General features: G+C 37.1%; 1 protein-coding gene across 30 annotated transcripts in view; it reads right to left on the reverse strand.

Annotated features, from left to right (window-relative positions):
- Unc79 (unc-79 homolog, NALCN channel complex subunit) overlaps nt 1-19,194 on the reverse strand; it is a 261,091-nt gene that overhangs the window by 117,825 nt on the left and 124,072 nt on the right. For all 30 annotated transcript variants that reach the window (XM_074067276.1, XM_074067275.1, XM_074067270.1 and 27 more), the window contains 4 exons: nt 7,658-7,848; nt 6,973-7,096; nt 4,732-4,872; nt 2,476-2,697 (listed from right to left, as the gene is read on the reverse strand). In XM_074067276.1, coding sequence (XP_073923377.1) covers nt 2,476-2,697; nt 4,732-4,872; nt 6,973-7,096; nt 7,658-7,848 — 678 coding nt within the window. The remainder of the gene's footprint in view (nt 1-2,475; nt 2,698-4,731; nt 4,873-6,972; nt 7,097-7,657; nt 7,849-19,194) is intronic.

Below are 19,194 nucleotides of genomic sequence, written 5' to 3' on the forward strand. Positions count from 1 at the left end.
CATTCAACAGAGTTATTTTTAAATTCATTACCACTTTATGAGATATAACCCATTTTAAAAATGCTACTCTTCACCTATTATCAAGATCTTTGTTTGTAAATACCATTATCCATTAAAAGGAACTCCAGGGCTCCTTGGATAAATGGCTGATTAAAGGGCTGGAGCTAGCAAAAATATGAGTCTTGAACATCTTGTCATGCTAGAAATTAAGAAAATGTTCAAAGAAAGATGTGGAGGGATGTGGATATAGCTCAGTGGTAGAGCACTTGCCTAGCACAAGGCCCTGGGTTCCATCCCCAGCACCACAAAAAGAAAGAAAAGAGACAGGAAGGAAGGGAGGAAGAGAAAGAGAGAAAGGGAGAAGAGAAGAAGGAGAGGAAGAGGAAGGAAGGAGGGAAAAAGGGAGGGAGGGAGGAAGGAAAGCAGGAAGAAAGGGAAGGAGGGAGAGAGGGAGAGAGGGAAGAAGGAGAAAGATGTGCACATGTCAAAAGAACAAAGGAATCAGCCTGAAGAGATTTTTGCTGGCCATGTATGGAAAATATGAACAACAAAATAAATAATCATAGTAATGGATTATAATCCACTGGATAAAATAAGAATCCATGGGTACATGGAAGAATAACCAAATGAATAAATACGTAAATATCAGCAAATAAATTTAAAAGAAATGATGTAATTAGAAAATTATCATTTGGCAGTCATCATAGTAATAATTCATTCAGGCATGAATCATTCCAGCAACACTAAAACTAGTGGATGAAAGTCTGATAAGAAACAGAAAATCTCGTAGTCTTAAGTATTTCCCCACAAGTAAACATATTAATTAAAAAAGGTAAAATGTAATCATCCCCCAGTATATGTAACTCCAGAACCACCCACAGATCCCCAAAATTCATGGATGCTCAAGTCTCTTATATAAAATGTCATAGTATTTGCAAATAACCTATGCATATCCTCCCATATACTTTAAATCATACCTAGATTACTTAAAATACCTAATACAAAGTAAATGTTATATAAATAGTTGCTATACTGTGCTGTTTAAAGAATAAGAAGAACTTGTTCAGAACAGATACAATTAGTTTTTTTCAAATAAACTTTGTTATTGGATATCATTGAAATTGTGAATGTAGAATCTAGAAGTACAGAGGGTTGACTGTGGTACTTTATAGTAAAGAAACTTGGCAGGAATCACATTAACCAAGTGACCAAAGTTAGGGAACATTATTTTATCTTATGCCTTCTGATATTGTATACTACAGAGGACATAACATCACATCTGTCATCTTCCTGCTAAAATGTTTGGCTGAAATTAATTCATAAGGAAACATGACAAACTCAAATTGAAATACAGTTTACAAAATAACTGGACTGTAATCTTCAAAAGTCTCAAGGATGAGTCTCAGGCACCAGTGGCTCATGCCTGTAATCCTACCTACTTGGGAGGCTGAGATGGGAAGGATCAAGGTTCAAGACCAGCCCAGGCAAATAGTTCATGAGACCTCATCTCCAAAAATAACTAGAGAAAAATGGACTAGAGATGTGGCTGGTATGGATCAAGTGGTTGAGAGCCTGCTTTGCAAGTGCAAAGTCCTGAATTCAAACCCCAGTCCCACTAGAAAAAAAAAAAAGGCAAGAATGTGAATGATAAACAAAGAATGAGGGACTGTCCTGTGGATTAAAGACTAAGAAAATAGGACAAATACTATAGTGAGAGATCCTGGATCAAAAGAGGTTTTTTTTTTTTGCTTTTGCTATATAAGTGAAAGTATTATTATATTAATATTATTAAAAACAAATAATGTCTCTAAGATAACAGTATTTCCTTATATTGGTAAAATACTGTGATTAGGTAAGAGAATGTCATTGTTTTATAGTAGAATATTTTGAAATATTTAGGAATAAATGGACACCCCATCATGCACACACATAAAGAGAGAGAGAGAAGTAAATGTGATAAATGCTAACATCTGAAGAATTTGAGGAAAGAGTGTTTAGGAGTTCTCTGTACTATTCTTACAACTTTTCTGCAAATCTGAAAATATTTCAAAATCAAAAATTACAGAGAAATATTCTCCTAAGCAAGGCCTTTTAAACTTATCTTTAAAAGTTACCTTCAAAAGGCAATTTATGAAAACATTCAAATTAACCCCATCACTACAGAATTGTACTCTGATATTCCCATCAATAGTATTATCAAGCTGGTTCATTCAATAGAATGAACAAAATCAATTGTAATAACGCTAAGGTGCTTCTAAAATTCAAATTCAAATCTATTCTCATATGTCAACATCATTGCAATATTCACACAAGTAGTTGTCATACTCTTTAGGAAGTTCCCAAAGGGATTTGTAAAATGTTTGGAGTGATGTCACATCATTTCAGTAAGTAAGTGTGAAGATGCCAACTCATAGAATCACTGCACAATGCCTTATTCTTCACCTCTGAACTAAAGGAAGTTCATGCTTCAGCTACCTGCTTCAGGAGAAGATCAAACATGAGGATGAAACAATTTAGATTCATTTCATCATCTTCACAATCAAAGTCAATAGTCCTTCCTCCTGGGTGTCCAAAATTCTTGAAAGGGCTACGAAATGGACTACGTATAGGACTCCGAAACGGACTCTGGAAAGGACTATGAAATGGACTTAGCATATTGTGCTGAGCTCGTCGACCAGGATCAGAGGCAACACTCACCTAAAAGAAAGAATGTCAACATGTATAAATGAACTCATAGAAGCTAACATGGCTGTATAAAATATTTCAAGACTCTATAGAAGATATTTCCAACTGTCACACTGATTTCCTTTGACATTACCCAATGCCATTAGTACCTCCAAATACCATTGATCCTCTCAAAATATAAAAATAAGAAATAAAACCATCCAAATATTCAGACTACTTGTTGAGGACTGAAACAGCTTCCTGAAGAATGAAGGCATCTGATATTGTATTTTTTCATCCTATAGAATATTTCCAATTAAGCTAGACTAAATGAGATTGTCTAAATCTACTGAAAACCAGAATCTAAAAAATGAGAAATTACAGAAGGAAAATACTATACGATAATTTTTAGAATCATAAGCACAGAATCTCAGATTGATATGACTAAAGAATAATGGCCTCTGGCATTATAGTGACTAAACGGTCATGAAGAAACAACATATGTCAAACTTATTTATATTTGTTATTCTCCATTTCCCCATCCAAGCCACCCAAGCCAAGCTAGGCCCTCACTACCCTCTCTATCCTACTTTATACCCAATGATGCTGCAGACTGAGTCTCCTCTAGCTTCTAGGCTGCCTGGCATCCAGTTGGGTTCAGTCAATGGAACACACTGGCAGAAGATCTGAAGCTGGTGGGGCACCCCCTACCTGCTTTAGTGCTACATCTCTGAGAATGTCTCCATCACTCTACAGCTTCTCTAGCCAGCCCTTCCTCATACTCCAGCACTCAATCAGCAGCTCTCTTCCTTGTTCCGTCAGCCCTACAACTATAGTAGTGACCTACTGAACTATGGGTGCCTCATTAGCCCTTATTCCCTCTTCAACCTTTTCCATAACTCTACAGGAAGAATCTACATTAAAGCCTCTTCATTTTAACTATCCGGGATAGATTCTATAGCAGGTCCCTGAATGACATTTTCTGTGTATCACTCTCAAATAATATTTTCTCTCATAAAGACATTGCTATTAGCCAGAAAGCTCCAAAAAACAGCATTTTTAGGCAAAGAAGAAGAGTATCCCATTAAGAATCAGAATCCATGAATATTTATAGTGTTAGCTATAAGAAGCAACTTTGCTGAATATAAGATTAAATATTTGTAAGTGATGATAATGAGCTCATCCCTAAGTGCCTCACACAATTCTGTGATATCATTTACTGTGAACACTTTGTACAGAATAAAGTGCTACAGAAAGTAATGCCATCTTAAAGGTTATAGAAGAAAGAGAGAGAGAAAGAAAGAAAATTAAGTGGTTGGCAGTTTGTTTCTACCAGGCAGAAGTAATGATTCAAAAAAAAAGCACTGAATACAAACTATGATCCCATGACCATGTTAGACTTTCTGATCCCTAGATGTTGAGTAGAATGGCTACAGAAACATTCTATGGAGAAGCTTGACCTGGGGAGAGTCCTTGCCAATCCTCAGGTAAGAGTCAACTTCTCCAAAACTGCTCATGGTCTGAGAATGTTCCGACATTAACAGAAACTCCTTCAGGTCCTCCATAGAAATTTTATCAAAACTTTTCAACAGTTTTTACATACTTTTCTCTTTCACCAGGGTACAAAGGAGCAATAAAATGAGCTCAGTTGGTTCATAGTAACAGTATCACTTGTAATCTCCACCAGTTAATTTTGTATTCTCAAAACACAACAAAACATAAATAATCATCCAAACTTCTCACTCTCAAAGAAACAATGATCTGCCAGTAGCCAGTAGAGAATTCTTATTCACCAGGATACATCCCTTCCCAAAAGGGGTGATTTAATCCAAAAAGCAACTCTTTTTCCTTTAATCCATTTTAAGAGAGTTAAACTTCAAAAACAATGAAAAGAATATAAAAATGCAGTAACTTACTGATTACAGACTATACCAAACCTATCTTAGATAAATAAAGGAGTAGAGTTCCAGTGAGATTTATTATCATGCTACTCTTAGGCCTGGTATAACTGACAATGATTTTCAATATCTTAACAAATAAAACAAGAACATTCATGGCAATAATTACCCTTCGAGCTGCAAGGTTCCCTGCCAGTTCACTGACTCTTGATTTTCTTTGATTTGCCAGTTCTTTGACAGAATTAACTCCATCAGAAAACATACTTATTAAGAGTTGAAGTGGAACCATGATATCTAACTCCGATAATACCTGGGGAGAAAAGGCACATATCCCCCCCAAAAGAAACATGTAAACTTTAAAACTCAGAAAACTACATTTAACATTTTTTTCCTAAAGCAGATAAAACATAAGGATGCTTAATCTACACATCAGCACAATCATCCTCAAGCTTTTGCACTACGAAAATCAAAGTTGTCTTTGAACTTTTCATTTCCCTACCTCAACAGCCAATAAGTCACCATGCTCTTTCCATTAAAACTTCTAAGTTTCTTCTTTTTTAAATTATCATATTATTGTTGTACTGGGAGTACATTGTGACATTTACAAAAGTTCTTACAATATATCATAGTTGAATTTACACTCTCCATCATTCTCCTTTATCCTTCCTCTCCCCTTTCCTGGAATAGTTTCAATAGATCTCGTTTTTCCATTTACATACGTGAGTACATAATATTTCTACTACAGTCACCATTCTACAACTTTTCCTTATATCCTCCCCTCTCCCACTGGTACCAACCCCAGACAGGACCTGCTTCACCGTCTAAGTCTCTGTTGATGCTGCTCCCTCCTCTATACACACACTGCTAGTGCCTTAGCTGATGCCTTTCTTGTAGACAAGTATAATCTGTCAGCACTCTTCCGCCAGTCCATCCCCACTCTGATCTGAATGCCCCGTCCAGTCTTGTTCTCTGGTATAGGCCCGTGTCCATCTGAGCCAAATTCAGTCATCTTATCTATAATGCATTTTCTGGAAGTCAATGTCTCCTTTCTCCAGGAAAGGAAGTCCTGTCTTAGACTTTATTCATACCTTATTAAAGCAATTACCACCTTTTGTGATATTTAATTATCTGATACTATCCTTCTCACTTGAGTTGCTTGAAGAAGGAAGTACCAGCAAAGAACCATTTCTTATCCCATTTTTATCCCAGTACCTATTACAGTATGTGGCACACAGGGGCTCAGTAAATATTTCCACAACACAGCAAAGCCGAATCACAGTCCAGTCCATGGAACCTGTGTGCTATAACTGCCCTAGCTCTGGTGGAGACAGCCCTGCACATTTACCCCCAGCTAACACAGTTTATGAGGTGGGTAACTACATACTGAGGCAACATCTGCCATCTGTAGAAAGACTGGTTTTCCTAAAATAAGAATTATTTCTTGGAGATGTATTTAAGGATCAAAAGCTAAAATTCTGGATGCCAAAGGTGACTTTTTAAGAAAAAAAAATGGTCCCTTTATTTTCTGTCAATTGCAAAAAATATTGTTCCTTAGTTTAGAACCCAGAAAGACCTCTTCACAACTTGAAGGAATCACAATCCTGCATGACACAGGGATTGCCTAGAATGCAGAATGCTTTGGGTTTGATCCTCAGAACCATAAAAACAAAAATGAACTGGAAAAAAAAAACCCAACAATGTATCTGAACCCATGGTTAATTTAAACATTGAATCTTCTTCAATTTCTAAAACTGCCCAAACTTTTTGTGAGGTATTCAATTTCACAAATTTTTATTGAACATTCACTAAATACAATATTCCAGACAATAGGAGGCAAGGGTGAAAAATAAGACCTGGTCCCTGAACTTGAAGAGTTTGTAAGCAGAGAGAAAAACAAACAAAACTATTAGACAGAAAGAACAAAATTCACAGAGAACCTGTGTGGATACTGGGGGAAAGAATAATGATCTTGAGAAGACTGGGGTATGAAGCAGCAGAAAACTTCAGAGGAGACAATTTTTGAGTTGGACTTTAAAGAGTAAGTTGGAGCTCACTAATAAAGACAGTAAGGAAGTCACTCCAGGCTAAGGGAACACAGCATGAACCATTCCCTAAATCAGTAGTTCTCAACTTGCCAAGTAAAGGACATGTCTCAGAATTCCAGACAGCTAGTAATATATAAAAGCCAAAGGGCATCATGAATAGGAACTACTCTTGCACAATTTATATTTATTAACTACATATATGTGAGATCATTTATCTACACATTTTTGATGTTAGTCTACAACAATCCTTCACAAACATACAGATTTTTGGACTCTGCAAAAGCTTCCCATCTCTTTACCTAGGGATCTGAAGTTCAGAGGCTAAGAACTATTGTCCAAAATGATCGTAAGCATTATTCACTTACATGAAGCCATAGTAAAGCTTGTTCCTGCACAGAGGAGGGGTATCCTGTAAACCGACAGCTAATAAAGCCAAACATCTCTTCCATTGAAAAGGGTAGAGGACAGAGCTCGATGTCAAACATCTTGCTGGAAAGCAGAGCAACAAAAGTAAATGACCAAGGGCATATACTAGGGTCTACTGATTTTACCAAAGTATTTTTAACTATATCCCATTTGGAGAGCCAGATCCTTTAGATTAGTTTGTGTTATGAACTGTTATTGGCATGCTTCATTCTACTTTAAGAAAACAGTTTACATCATTAGAACGGCTGTAAATAATTCATAACATTAGTGTTCATATTCTTATTAAGTTTTACAGAAGGAATTGGAGTTCTAAGGAATTGGAATTGCTCCCCAACATCTAAAAATTTCCCTTTGTACTTTCCTAACAAATTCTACCAATTTACATTTAAAATAAGCAAACAATATTACTCCACAAGAACAAAGTCTTTTCTGAACAATTCCAAATGATCTCAACTCAATTTATAGCAGATATTTCATTTTAGAGCTTCAGATTTCTCCATTAGGTTGTTTGGAAGTAAAGGAGATTATCTAAAATGCTTAGGAGAGTACCTGACATACGCTACATACTCAATAAATGTTAGGTATCATTATAATTACAGTGACTTTATCAAACTACTTACCCACCTTAATACTTCCCTGAATTCCTTTAACTGATTATCTGGGACTTCTGTTCTGATGGCCTCCAGCCATTCCGGCATAATACACTCCCACACAGATTGATTGATCACATTGTAGGGAATCAAGCAGAGGATCCGGTTGAGACCTTCCTTCAACTGAGTCACTGTGCTACAGGATTTATCCCAGTATCCACCAACCTGGTGGAGTTTTCATACCCACAAAGGAAAGGAACAAAACAAGTACAATTATACTCAAGGACTTCCTAAAAGAATAGGCACAGAGAAAGGCCACAACCCACTACTTCTGAGTCCCAGGCCAAGAATCTTCAGAGTGAGATTTGTAAGAATCTATAAACCACCATTAGGGTCCATTAGTAACAAAAAGGAAATCATAGTTACAAATAGATCCAAATATTGATTACAAATTGAATTAGAACTACTCTACTAGAGACTTTCCAAATCACAGATGAATTATAATTTCAAAGATTTACTCCTAACGGGATGAGCAAACTATTGGAGCATTGTTATTTCTGATGCTTGACTGAACCATTATAATATATGCAAGAGGAACACAGTTTTCCACTTCCACACACTTTGTTTTGCAGATTTTTCTTTATGGAATACACAGTGGCACAGAGTACTATTTTTCTCTATGATGCATATTCTTCCACAATTTTTTCCTAAGAATGTTCTAAAACTGATTGAATCCATGAGTAAGAAAGACACTTTTATAATTTTTAGCAATATTGAAGTAAGAACTCAAGGCTTCATGCTTGCAAGGCAGGTGCTCTATCACTTGAGCCATGCCTCTAGCCCTTTTTGCTCTGGTTACTTCTGAAATATCACCTTTTTTACCCACACTGGTGTGGGCTGCAGTCCTCCTATTTATACTTCCTGCCATAACTGGGATGACAAGTGCCTGCCACCATGCCCATCTTTTTTCTATTGAGATGGGGTCTTGGCAACTTTTTGCCCAGGCTGGCCTGGAACCACGAGCCTCATGATCTCAGCCTCCTGCATAGCTGGGATAACAAGTGCATGCTGCTATACTCAGCTATTGGTTGAGATGGGGTATCATGAACTTTTTGCCTGAGGTTAGCCTCAAACTGTGATTCTCCTGATCTCTGCCTCCTGAGTAGCTAGGAGTACAGGCATGAGCCACTAAAGCTCAGCCTAAAAGATGCATTTGGGAGAGGGTGGGGCTATAGCTCAGTGATACGGCCCTTGCTAGCATGCATAAGGCTTTGGGTTTGATCCCCAGCACCACAAAAAATGATGCATTTTTTTACTAATTAAGAGAAAATATTAATTTCCTAGAGCAGAAAAAAATTTAATTCATGAATTTACAAAATTTACAAAGTTACAAAGTTAAGTTATCTTAGTCTTGATGTTAAAGATCCTATATTCGTTTTATAAGTGTAAAAGTAACAAAGTGTTGACTGGGCCTGAGACACTACCATGTGACATAAGATTTGTGGGAAACTGTATTTTAAATAAATTAAATTTTTTTTTCAGTGCTGAGTATTGAACCCAGGGCCTTGCATATGGTAAGACATGCTTTATCATTGAGCTATACTCCCATCCCAATGAACTTAATTTTAAGTGTCTAATTATATTTAGAATATTAGGTTATTCCAAAAAATTAATCAAGTTTATTTTAAAGCTCAAATATCTATTTATTGTTATATTGATCAAAACACCCCCAAGGGGTAGGTAGCCCAAATAATGTATACATATGTAATAAATGTAAAAATGATAGAAAAAAAAAACAGATGATTGACTATTTTCAAGAAGTAACTTAATTTCTGGGATTTTTGTTGTTGCTATTAATTATAGACATAGATCTGAAGAGCTAATACTGATTAAGCTAAGATCCTATACTATATCATTACTGAGGTTCCTTTGGCTATGTAATTGATGGTTCAGCCATATAAAGGCTTTTGGTTTTGTTTTCACTTGTTTTTTATTTGTTTGCTTATTTGTTTTGGCAGTACTCAGGGCCTGGTGATTGCTAGGCAAGTGCTCTACCACTTGAGCCACACTCCCAGCTTCTTGGTTTTGAATCACATTTTAGATCAGGTATACCACAGAGATCCTAAATTGTCAATTACCAGATTATGGACCCTTTATCTGGAAAAAATATTTTATCTAAAAGAATTTTCAGGTAGGACTGGGACATGAGAGTACATCAGCCAGCACAGGGATAAAGACACAGCACAGGATTGAGAATCCAGAGCAGGAGCCAATGGGGGTGGGGGGACTTATCTAGTTTGATTTGGCTGCTGCTCCTGCACTGTATGGACTTGCTTCTTCTACCCCCAAGGCCAGACTTGCTACTGGCCCCTTTGGGGGAAACAGTTGTCACAGCTGGGATACAGGACATCCTCCCTTTCTCATGAATGCCTGGTGTCCATCAGATATCCCCCAAGAACTAGAACTGGCACAACATGGATAGTGCCACTTAAGCCAGTGAAAGTGGGAACCAACATACCCCCAAATTTCAGCTTCTTCTGGGTCCACACCATCATCAGAACTGTGGCAGATCTGATCAACATTAAGAGGAAGGGAGTATGGTCTTTCACTATGTAATAACATCAGCTCCTTCAACGGAGGCAAAAACTATGGGTATGGGAGCATGCCCACCAGCATGACATTCCCAGTGAGATCTACAACAACTCCCAGGCAAAGACCAGACATGAGAAAAATTTAACCAGCATGGGACATGCACTGGATTCAGAGTGTCAAGCCATCCAGAACTATGCCTTCTAGAAGGTGGGAGACTATAGCTGCCTCTCTGGGAAGATGGAAATGCTGGTAGAAATCTATACTTTGGCAGCAGTGTAACAGCAACAGAAAGGATGGCTAATGACAGTAGAGGTATCTAAGACCAATGCCTGTATAAATCATGTCATTTCTGTGGCTGTGTAGCTGTCAGCAATGGGAATAAGTACTGGATGGTCTGGAATTCAGGGTGTGAAGCATGGGCAAGAGAGGCTGGATAAGGACAGTGACCACACCTGTAGGATGGGAAGGATGTCAGTTACAGCTATGCTACCAACGACTACTAGAGATTTGAGAATCCCATTGTTTAAGTCAGATGTCTCCAGAAGAACAGTTCTTGAAGAAATGATATCATGAACAACAACTAAAGGGGATCCTATGGTAATAATACACCAGATTAATTAGCAGGACTGGGGTGCTACTGAACATCTGTGAATAGCACTGCACACCTAGAAGGGGTAGTTATCAACATGAGAACCAACGCGGTATCAGCTGGAAGAGCATTTCTAAGAGAAGAGTAGAAAATGAGATGACTTAAACACCTGCACAGAACTGCTCCACCTCTACTATGACTCCAGTCAGCTGACTACCTGGTGAAGAAGATGGGACTTCGATTTTCTTCTGTAGGTTTGGTATTTTGTTGGCAACGATAATATGGCATTTAGGAGTATTTTAAACAAAAATCAATGAGGGGAACAGGGTGGCAACTTTGAAATGCTCAAAAAATATGTATCTGACATTAGGGGCAGGGCACAGTGGTTGAATGCTTCCCTAGCATGCACAAGACTTAGTTCAATGGCTTCCCAGCACTGAAAAAAAAGAGAAAAAACAAAAATGAATGAAAGTATTTTTAGAGAGCACTCACCCTAAACAAATGTCCTATTTACTCATTTAAGAAGGTCAAATTGAAAGGACACACAAAAAAGTATCACAAGTACCCTAGAAGACTCCCTTAACAAAACTAGGTTCCAGAAATCAGATTTAGAAGAGAAATTAAAGTCCATACCCACGATAAACTCCTCTCTACCCCTTTCCTACAAATGAAATGGCCCAGCTAAAGGCTAACACTCAACACCTGACAGCAGCTTGTACAGAAGCCTCTCTCTCAGATTAAATGGGCTGGAGTAAAACCTTGTGATCAGAGGGCAGCCTAAAAGCTCTGAAATGATTTATTTAAAAAAATCCCCAAAGCCCACAGCTCTGAATCCAGGAGCTGTAGAACATAGAAATCTTTTGTTTTCTACATCAGTAGGAAATCTTTTCTCAGACATGAAAAAGCAAATTGAAAATACTGTAGTTGGGTGGGCAGGCCAGCCCCTTAAAATTATTGAACCCTCACCCAACTCTTTGAAGAATTATAAAAAAATTGTCTTTAAAAAATGAAAATATGGCTCTAGAAGTGACCCCAAGCCCACCCATCCTTCCTGCCAATCCCAAATATTCCCTGTTCACCTCAAGATGCCTCCAGATAGTATAAAAAGTCCAGAACAGTGGAAAAGGGACTTCCCTGCTCTGAGGAGAAAGAGACACTCAAATACTAAGGTCTGCACTACTCAGTCAGCTCCTGGAGCCCTCCTGTCAACTAGCCCTCTGTCTGAACCTGTAAGACCACAGACTCCCAAGACAAGAATTTTGTTCACCACCTCCCACTTGCCTGAACATACCTGCTTTAACACAGTCCTGAGAATTTACTCTTTGTCCAAAACAAAACCTAGCAAGGCAAATATGCTCCTTAAAAACCCTCACTCTAAACATCTCCCAGGAACCTGAGATCCTTTCTGTAAAATGCAAACTTCAGGGAAATAACTGGCTCTTGGCCTCAGAATTGGGCTCCTTTGCCTTACTTACTTTACTTTTATACCAGTTGATGTAAAAGACATTTATTTCTCCTCCTGATATGCACAATTAACCCCCACACATACACACATACTTCTTACCTCCAGATAGTATTTTATAAAATCCCTTAAAATTATTTTGTAATTTTTTAAAGAAACCTATTTTAAATGGATATCAAAAATAAGTACTTATATAAATTTAATATTGCTGAAACTCTCAGAAACAAAGGAACTAATACCCCCCCCTTTTTTTTTTGTTTTTTTACCATGGAAAATGTATTTTTATTTTTATTTATTTATTTATTTTTTTTGGCATCATCATCATCATTTTTATTTTTTTTTTCATTTTTCTTTTATTATTCATATGTGCATACAAGGCTTGGTTTATTTCTCCCCCCTGCCCCCACCCCCTCCCTTACCACCCACTCCACCCCCTCCCGCTCCCCCCCTCAATACCCAGCAGAAACTATTTTGCCCTTATTTCTAATTTTGTTGTAGAGAGAGTATAAGCAATAATAGGAAGGAACAAGGGGTTTTGCTGGTTGAGATAAGGATAGCTATACAGGGCATTGACTCACATTGATTTCCTGTGCGTGGGTGTTACCTTCTAGGTTAATTCTTTTTAATCTAACCTTTTCTCTAGTTCCTGGTCCCCTTTTCCTATTGGCCTCAGTTGCTTTAAGGTATCTGCTTTAGTTTCTCTGCATTAAGGGCAACAAATGCTAGCTAGTTTTTTAGGTGTCTTACCTATCCTCACCCCTCCCTTGTGTGCTCTCGCTTTTATCATGTGCTCATAGTCCAATCCCCTTGTTGTGTTTGCCCTTGATCTAATGTCCACATATGAGGGAGAACATACGATTTTTGGTCTTTTGAGCCAGGCTAACCTCACTCAGAATGATGTTCTCCAATTCCATCCATTTACCAGCAAATGATAACATTTCATTCTTCTTCATGGCTGCATAAAATTCCATTGTGTATAGATACCACATTTTCTTAATCCATTCGTCAGTGCTGGGACATCTTGGCTGTTTCCATAACTTGGCTATTGTGAATAGTGCCGCAATAAACATGGATGTGCAGGTGCCTCTGGAGTAACAGTCTTTTGGGTATATCCCCAAGAGTGGTATTGCTGGATCAAATGGTAGATCGATGTCCAGCTTTTTAAGTAGCCTCCAAATTTTTTACCAGAGTGGTTGTACTAGTCTACATTCCCACCAACAGTGTAAGAGGGTTCCTTTTTCCCCGCATCCTCGCCAACACCTGTTGTTGGTGGTGTTGCTGATGATGGCTATTCTAACAGGGGTGAGGTGGAATCTTAGCGTGGTTTTAATTTGCATTTCCTTTATTGCTAGAGATGGTGAGCATTTTTTCATGTGTTTTCTGGCCATTTGAATTTCTTCTTTTGAGAAAGTTCTGTTTAGTTCACATGCCCATTTCTTTATTGGTTCATTAGTTTTGGGAGAATTTAGTTTTTTAAGTTCCCTGTATATTCTGGTTATCAGTCCTTTGTCTGATGTATAATTGGCAAATATTTTCTCCCACTCTGTGGGTGTTCTCTTCAGTTTAGAGACCATTTCTTTTGATGAACAGAAGCTTTTTAGTTTTATGAGGTCCCATTTATCTATGCTATCTCTTAGTTGCTGTGCTGCTGGGGTTTCATTGAGAAAGTTCTTACCTATACCTACTAACTCCAGAGTATTTCCTACTCTTTCTTGTATCAACTTAAGAGTTTGGGGTCTGATATTAAGATCCTTGATCCATTTTGAGTATACCCCCCCTTTTTTGAGGTACTAGGGATTGGAGCTTGCTAGGTAAGCGCTCTACCACTTGAGCCATGCCCCAAGTCCTTTTGCTTTTTAGATAGGGTCACCTGCTTTTTCCAGAGCCAACCTTGAACAGTGATCTTCCATCCTCTGCCTCCTGAGTAGCTGGAATTACAGCTCTGTACCACCATGCCTAGCCCAAATGCTTTTAAGCTCACATGATTTGACTAAATCTTTGGTAAATAAGACTAGCTTAATATTTTTTATTTAATAAAAACCCCTAGCTGTTTCTTAGTATTGAGTATGATAAGCATGTTGCATTTTGATTCTACTTAAGGTTACTAGTCAAACAGACTGGTATATTTACAGGTTTTAGATTATATAGATTTGATTTTAATCAACTTGAATCATTATTCTGACAAATTTTATTTCAACAGTAACTATTTTTCACAATGTCTGCGTAGATATAGTTTCCAAAATCTTTTAGGAACCCTAAGACATTAAGGATATACTAAATTAAATTAAATGATAGACATTCAATGAATATGGAAATTTATTCTAAATAAGATAAAATATTAAAATAATTACTGAATATAAATTTATCTACTTTTTATCTCTTATTTTTTATAGAGAAAGAAATTTGGGTTTGTTAATAAACATTTTCTTTTTTGCCCCACTGAGAAACTGTACTACAAAGAAGATTTATTTCTGGAAGTTGTTAGATGGTATATTCACAAAAATTGCTAATACACTACAGAATACTAGCAAATATGTATGACAGGCAATTCACATTTCTCTACTTCCTAGTTTTCTCTGGACAGTAAAGGTTAATAGGAGTTGAAAATTATAATCAATATGTATAAATCACACCATTGACAATAATAAGAGTTAAGGAAAAAACTCTGCAAAGTATTGTTAAGGTAAGAAAAAGAGTAATTCAGTCCTGAAGTACTTATTCAGTAGTTGTTCCAATATGAGAGAAAGGAAAGTAAAGGACAAAAACCTGAACAGATATAGAAAGTTATAAAGGTTCTGTACCTGGCTGGGAGGAAGCTAGAGAGGGAGAGGTCAAGAGAGAGAGAAGTTAAGAATTTGGTGTGGTTATGACAGACATTGAATGGATTTATTACAAGGTTCTTCAGTGAGCTTTAATATTAACATTGTACTTATGAAAAATTAAGAGTTTGGTTTTCTCTCTTGAAATAACAAAACTGCTGGGTGCCGGTGGCTCACATTTGTAATCCTAACTACTTGGGAAGCTGAGATGCAGCTTCCTAGGTGAGTGCAGGGAAGAGATCAAGGTAAGGTTTTCCCAGTTTTACATGCTAACTAGGCATTGAACTAATGCAGGTTTATTGGCTCCTTTTATGGCCATGACTTGAGTAAACAATGAAGTTTAGAGGAGGTTGGTTCTCAAACTCCTGGAATAGTCCTCAAACTGCTTCTCCTCTTGCTCCTTCCCTTCCTTTCCGTGTAGATCAGCCTTAAGGTCATCCTGTTTTGCTATCCAGCTCAGGAACATTCTGTGACTAACTTTCTTCCTTTGTTTTATTGTGTGACTCTCAATTAGTTATTGGAGACTTCCCTAACTTGTTCCTGACTCCTACTCTTTTAGTGCCGTCTTTAGAGAGGTGATTTTGTCATGAGAGTAGAATTTTGTCAATGGGATTAGTGCCCTTATAAAAGGGACCCTAGAAAGTTGCCTTGCCCTGACTCTGACTACCATGTTAGGACACAACTAGAAAGCAGTATCTATGAACCAGAAGACAGGCCTTCACTAGACACTAAATCTGCCCTGATCTTGGACTTCTAGAACTCTAGAACTATGAGAAGTAACTGTTTGTTGTTTATAAGCCACCCAGTCTAATATATTTTGTGACAGCAGCCTGAGTGAACTAAAGGAGAAATAAGATTTTGTGTTTTATTAGAATAACTTCCTATACTTCATGTTGCCTTTATCATGTCCTGGATTATTCAAAAGAATCAAGTCTTCTCAATGTTAAAAGAGCAATGTTTTTGGTTTTGTTTTGTTTTTGCAGAATTGGGGATGAACTCAGGGCATCAAGTCAACCCATCTTTAAGTCAACCCCGCTTTTCTACGATCATGTTAGCTCCTAGGTTTTACTTTTGAAATATTTTAATATCATTTTGGTTAAATGACAAACTAAGAATTATTTCACAGTGATTTGTGATTTTGATTAATAGTGTGTTTAACAACAAGGGGATTGGACTATGAGCACATGATAAAAGCGAGAGCACACAAGGGAGGGGTGAGGATAGGTAAGACACCTAAAAAACTAGCTAACATTTGTTGCCCTTAATGCAGAGAAACTAAAGCAGATACCTTAAAGCAACTGAGGCCAATAGGAAAAGGGGACCAGGAACTAGAGAAAAGGTGAGATCAAAAAGAATTAACCTAGAAGGTAACACCCACGCACAGGAAATCAATGTGAGTCAATGCCCTGTATAGCTATCCTTATCTCAACCAGCAAAAACCCTTGTTCCTTCCTATTATTGCTTATACTCTCTCTACAACAAAATTAGAAATAAGGGCAAAATAGTTTCTGGTGGGTATTGAGGCGGGGGGGGGGAGAGGGAGGGGGTGGAGTGGGTGGTAAGGGAGGGGGTGGGGGCAGGGGGGAGAAATGAACCAAGCCTTGTATGCACATATGAATAATAAAAGAAAAATGAAAAAAAAATAGTGTGTTTAAACCCTTTTACTTTTCTTTTTTTTTTTTTTCAGTGCTCATTTGTGCCACACGAGTGCTCACCAATGAGCTATGTTACCAGGCCCAATTTTTAAATTTTTGCCTTTCCAAAATCAAACTCTAAATAAAATATTGGTCTCAGTCTTTGAGATTTCCCAGAAGCTCTCTTGAAAATCTCAAAAGATTTGTTCTCACTTTTCAAAAATACATATGAAGCTAGGTTTGTTTAATGTGTTGCAAAGCATTATTAAATAAGAGATGTTTAGCCTGTCATCCTAGCACTCAGGATGCTGAGGTGCAAGGATTCTAAGTTTGAGGCCAGCCTGGGCTATACAGCAAGACTGTCTCAAAAAATAAATAAATAAAAAGAAAAGAAAACAAAAAGAGAGATGCTTAACATTTCTTAACATTAGTATAAGTATTTCAGGGATTTTATGAAATTCCTAGAAATTGGTCAGTGCCTATACTATGACGATAAACTTATGTTTCTTTTCATGGATGCTGGAAAAAAGTCATCAGTTATAATTTCAGTTATTATCTGTTGTATGTTATAGAAACAACAAAATTCCTTTGTCCACTATGTCAAAATAAACTCCTATCAGATCTTTATAGCCATTTTAAGACTTTTGTCACTCAGATAGTTATTGTTTTGCTCTGATGCTTTCCTGAAAGGTTTTCTGATCACCTCCTAATCAGATGCTTCTTCTTCAACAGAAAGAAATTTCTGAAACCCATGGAAGGACTGTGATGGGTACCCTGGAATACAGGCTTCTGATGGTATTGCTTCAATAACTTTGAGATCAGATTATACTACTGGTAAATATTTGGTAAACATTGCCAAATTCTAGTGGAGGGGGTGATGGATCCATAAGACTACTAACTCAGGCTAAATGAATTGTTGAAAACTGGGGGTGGGGGGTGTGATTTTTGTTTGCAATATTGCTATTTTATTAATATTCTATTTTCTGGATACAAGGCACCCTGGTCTCTTTTCTTCTAAGCTGTTTACAACTCACAAAAATTTGGCAAATTATAACTTTTTAAATAACATTTACCTCTGTCTCCCTAGTGGATTACTCCATGATTCAGAAACTCTTGTTGAATAGTCTTATTTTCATAGCATTATAGTTATTTGCTTAAGTTCAGTAAGAATCTGTTCTTGTAATATACTTGGGAAAATTGGTCATATTACCAAGGCTTTGTGGAATACCATATTTAAAAATGTTTTTAGGAACTAAGGTTGACTTTGCAAAGTCAGTATGAGGCAGTATGATTCTGCTCTCCATTATCTCTCAGATAAAAAACATGAATATTGATCACACCCCATGCATATGATTAAAATACCTATGAGTTAGCTTATATGCATATGCAGAGTAACTGTCAATTACTCTAGCCTGACCCACTAAAACTGTCCAAATCTTTCCCCAGCCACAGGTTACCTGAGGTTTAAAAAGCATTGAAACAGAGATCCCAATCTCGGTTTCCTGCTTCTCTATCCAACCTGGCCCACCTGGCCAGGTGGAACCACACCACTGTTTTTTGTAATCCCTTTTTTCTAGCACATTCTTACATCTACCTGGCCCGTCTATTGCTTTTTCCCTTACCTTTAATAAACTCTATTACTAACTCCCTTACAACATCCATGTGTTCCACCTGGATTTTTCTATGCCAGCCTCAAAGAATTTGGGAATCTTCTGATCAGAGATTACATGAACCTACAAGAAGTGCTTACAAAATGCTCTTAAAAAAAAAAACAGCTTGGTTGACAAGTGGTGAACATTATAGAAGTAACATATATATGTATATATATATACATGTAAAAATGTATTTCATATATATATCCATTATATTTTTTCATCTATATATGAAAATAGCACAATGAAACGCACCAAAAACTTTAAAAAGGAGGGAGCAGGGAAGGAGACTGGTTAAGAAAGAGTAACATAGCTGGGGATGAATTTGATCAAAATACATTATATTTAAGTTGCAAATATCACAATGAAACACCTTTGTATAACTAATTTATGCTAATAAATTTTTTTTTAAAAAACAGCTTGGTACTTGATACTTGGTATACAGGGTTCTCAGCCTTACAGATGAGTAAAGAAGGTCACTTCCGACAGGCCCAGGAATCTTAGAATATTTTTGAGACCTTAAGAAGAAAGGAATTCACCCAAATCCGTAAGTATTACAGATGAAGTCTGATGACAAGTTCTTGGCTTGGTTTCTAGCATCAAGAGAACCTTTATAAATCCAAAGTAAACTTTAAAAATCCTATTTGGTCAATTACCATTCTTGCTACAATTATGTAAATGACTATGAAGCAGAATAATAGATGAGGATATGGGGAGATCATATTATTTAAACAAATATTAAAAGGGCCAGACTCAGACATTAATATAAAGAAGTAAAAACTGAAAAGTCAGAGCAGCTTAGTCCCCTCCCATCTCCTTTCAG

Source organism: Castor canadensis, chromosome 3 (genome assembly GCF_047511655.1).
Source record: "Castor canadensis chromosome 3, mCasCan1.hap1v2, whole genome shotgun sequence".
In the NCBI taxonomy this organism is placed as follows: Eukaryota; Metazoa; Chordata; class Mammalia; order Rodentia; family Castoridae; genus Castor; species Castor canadensis.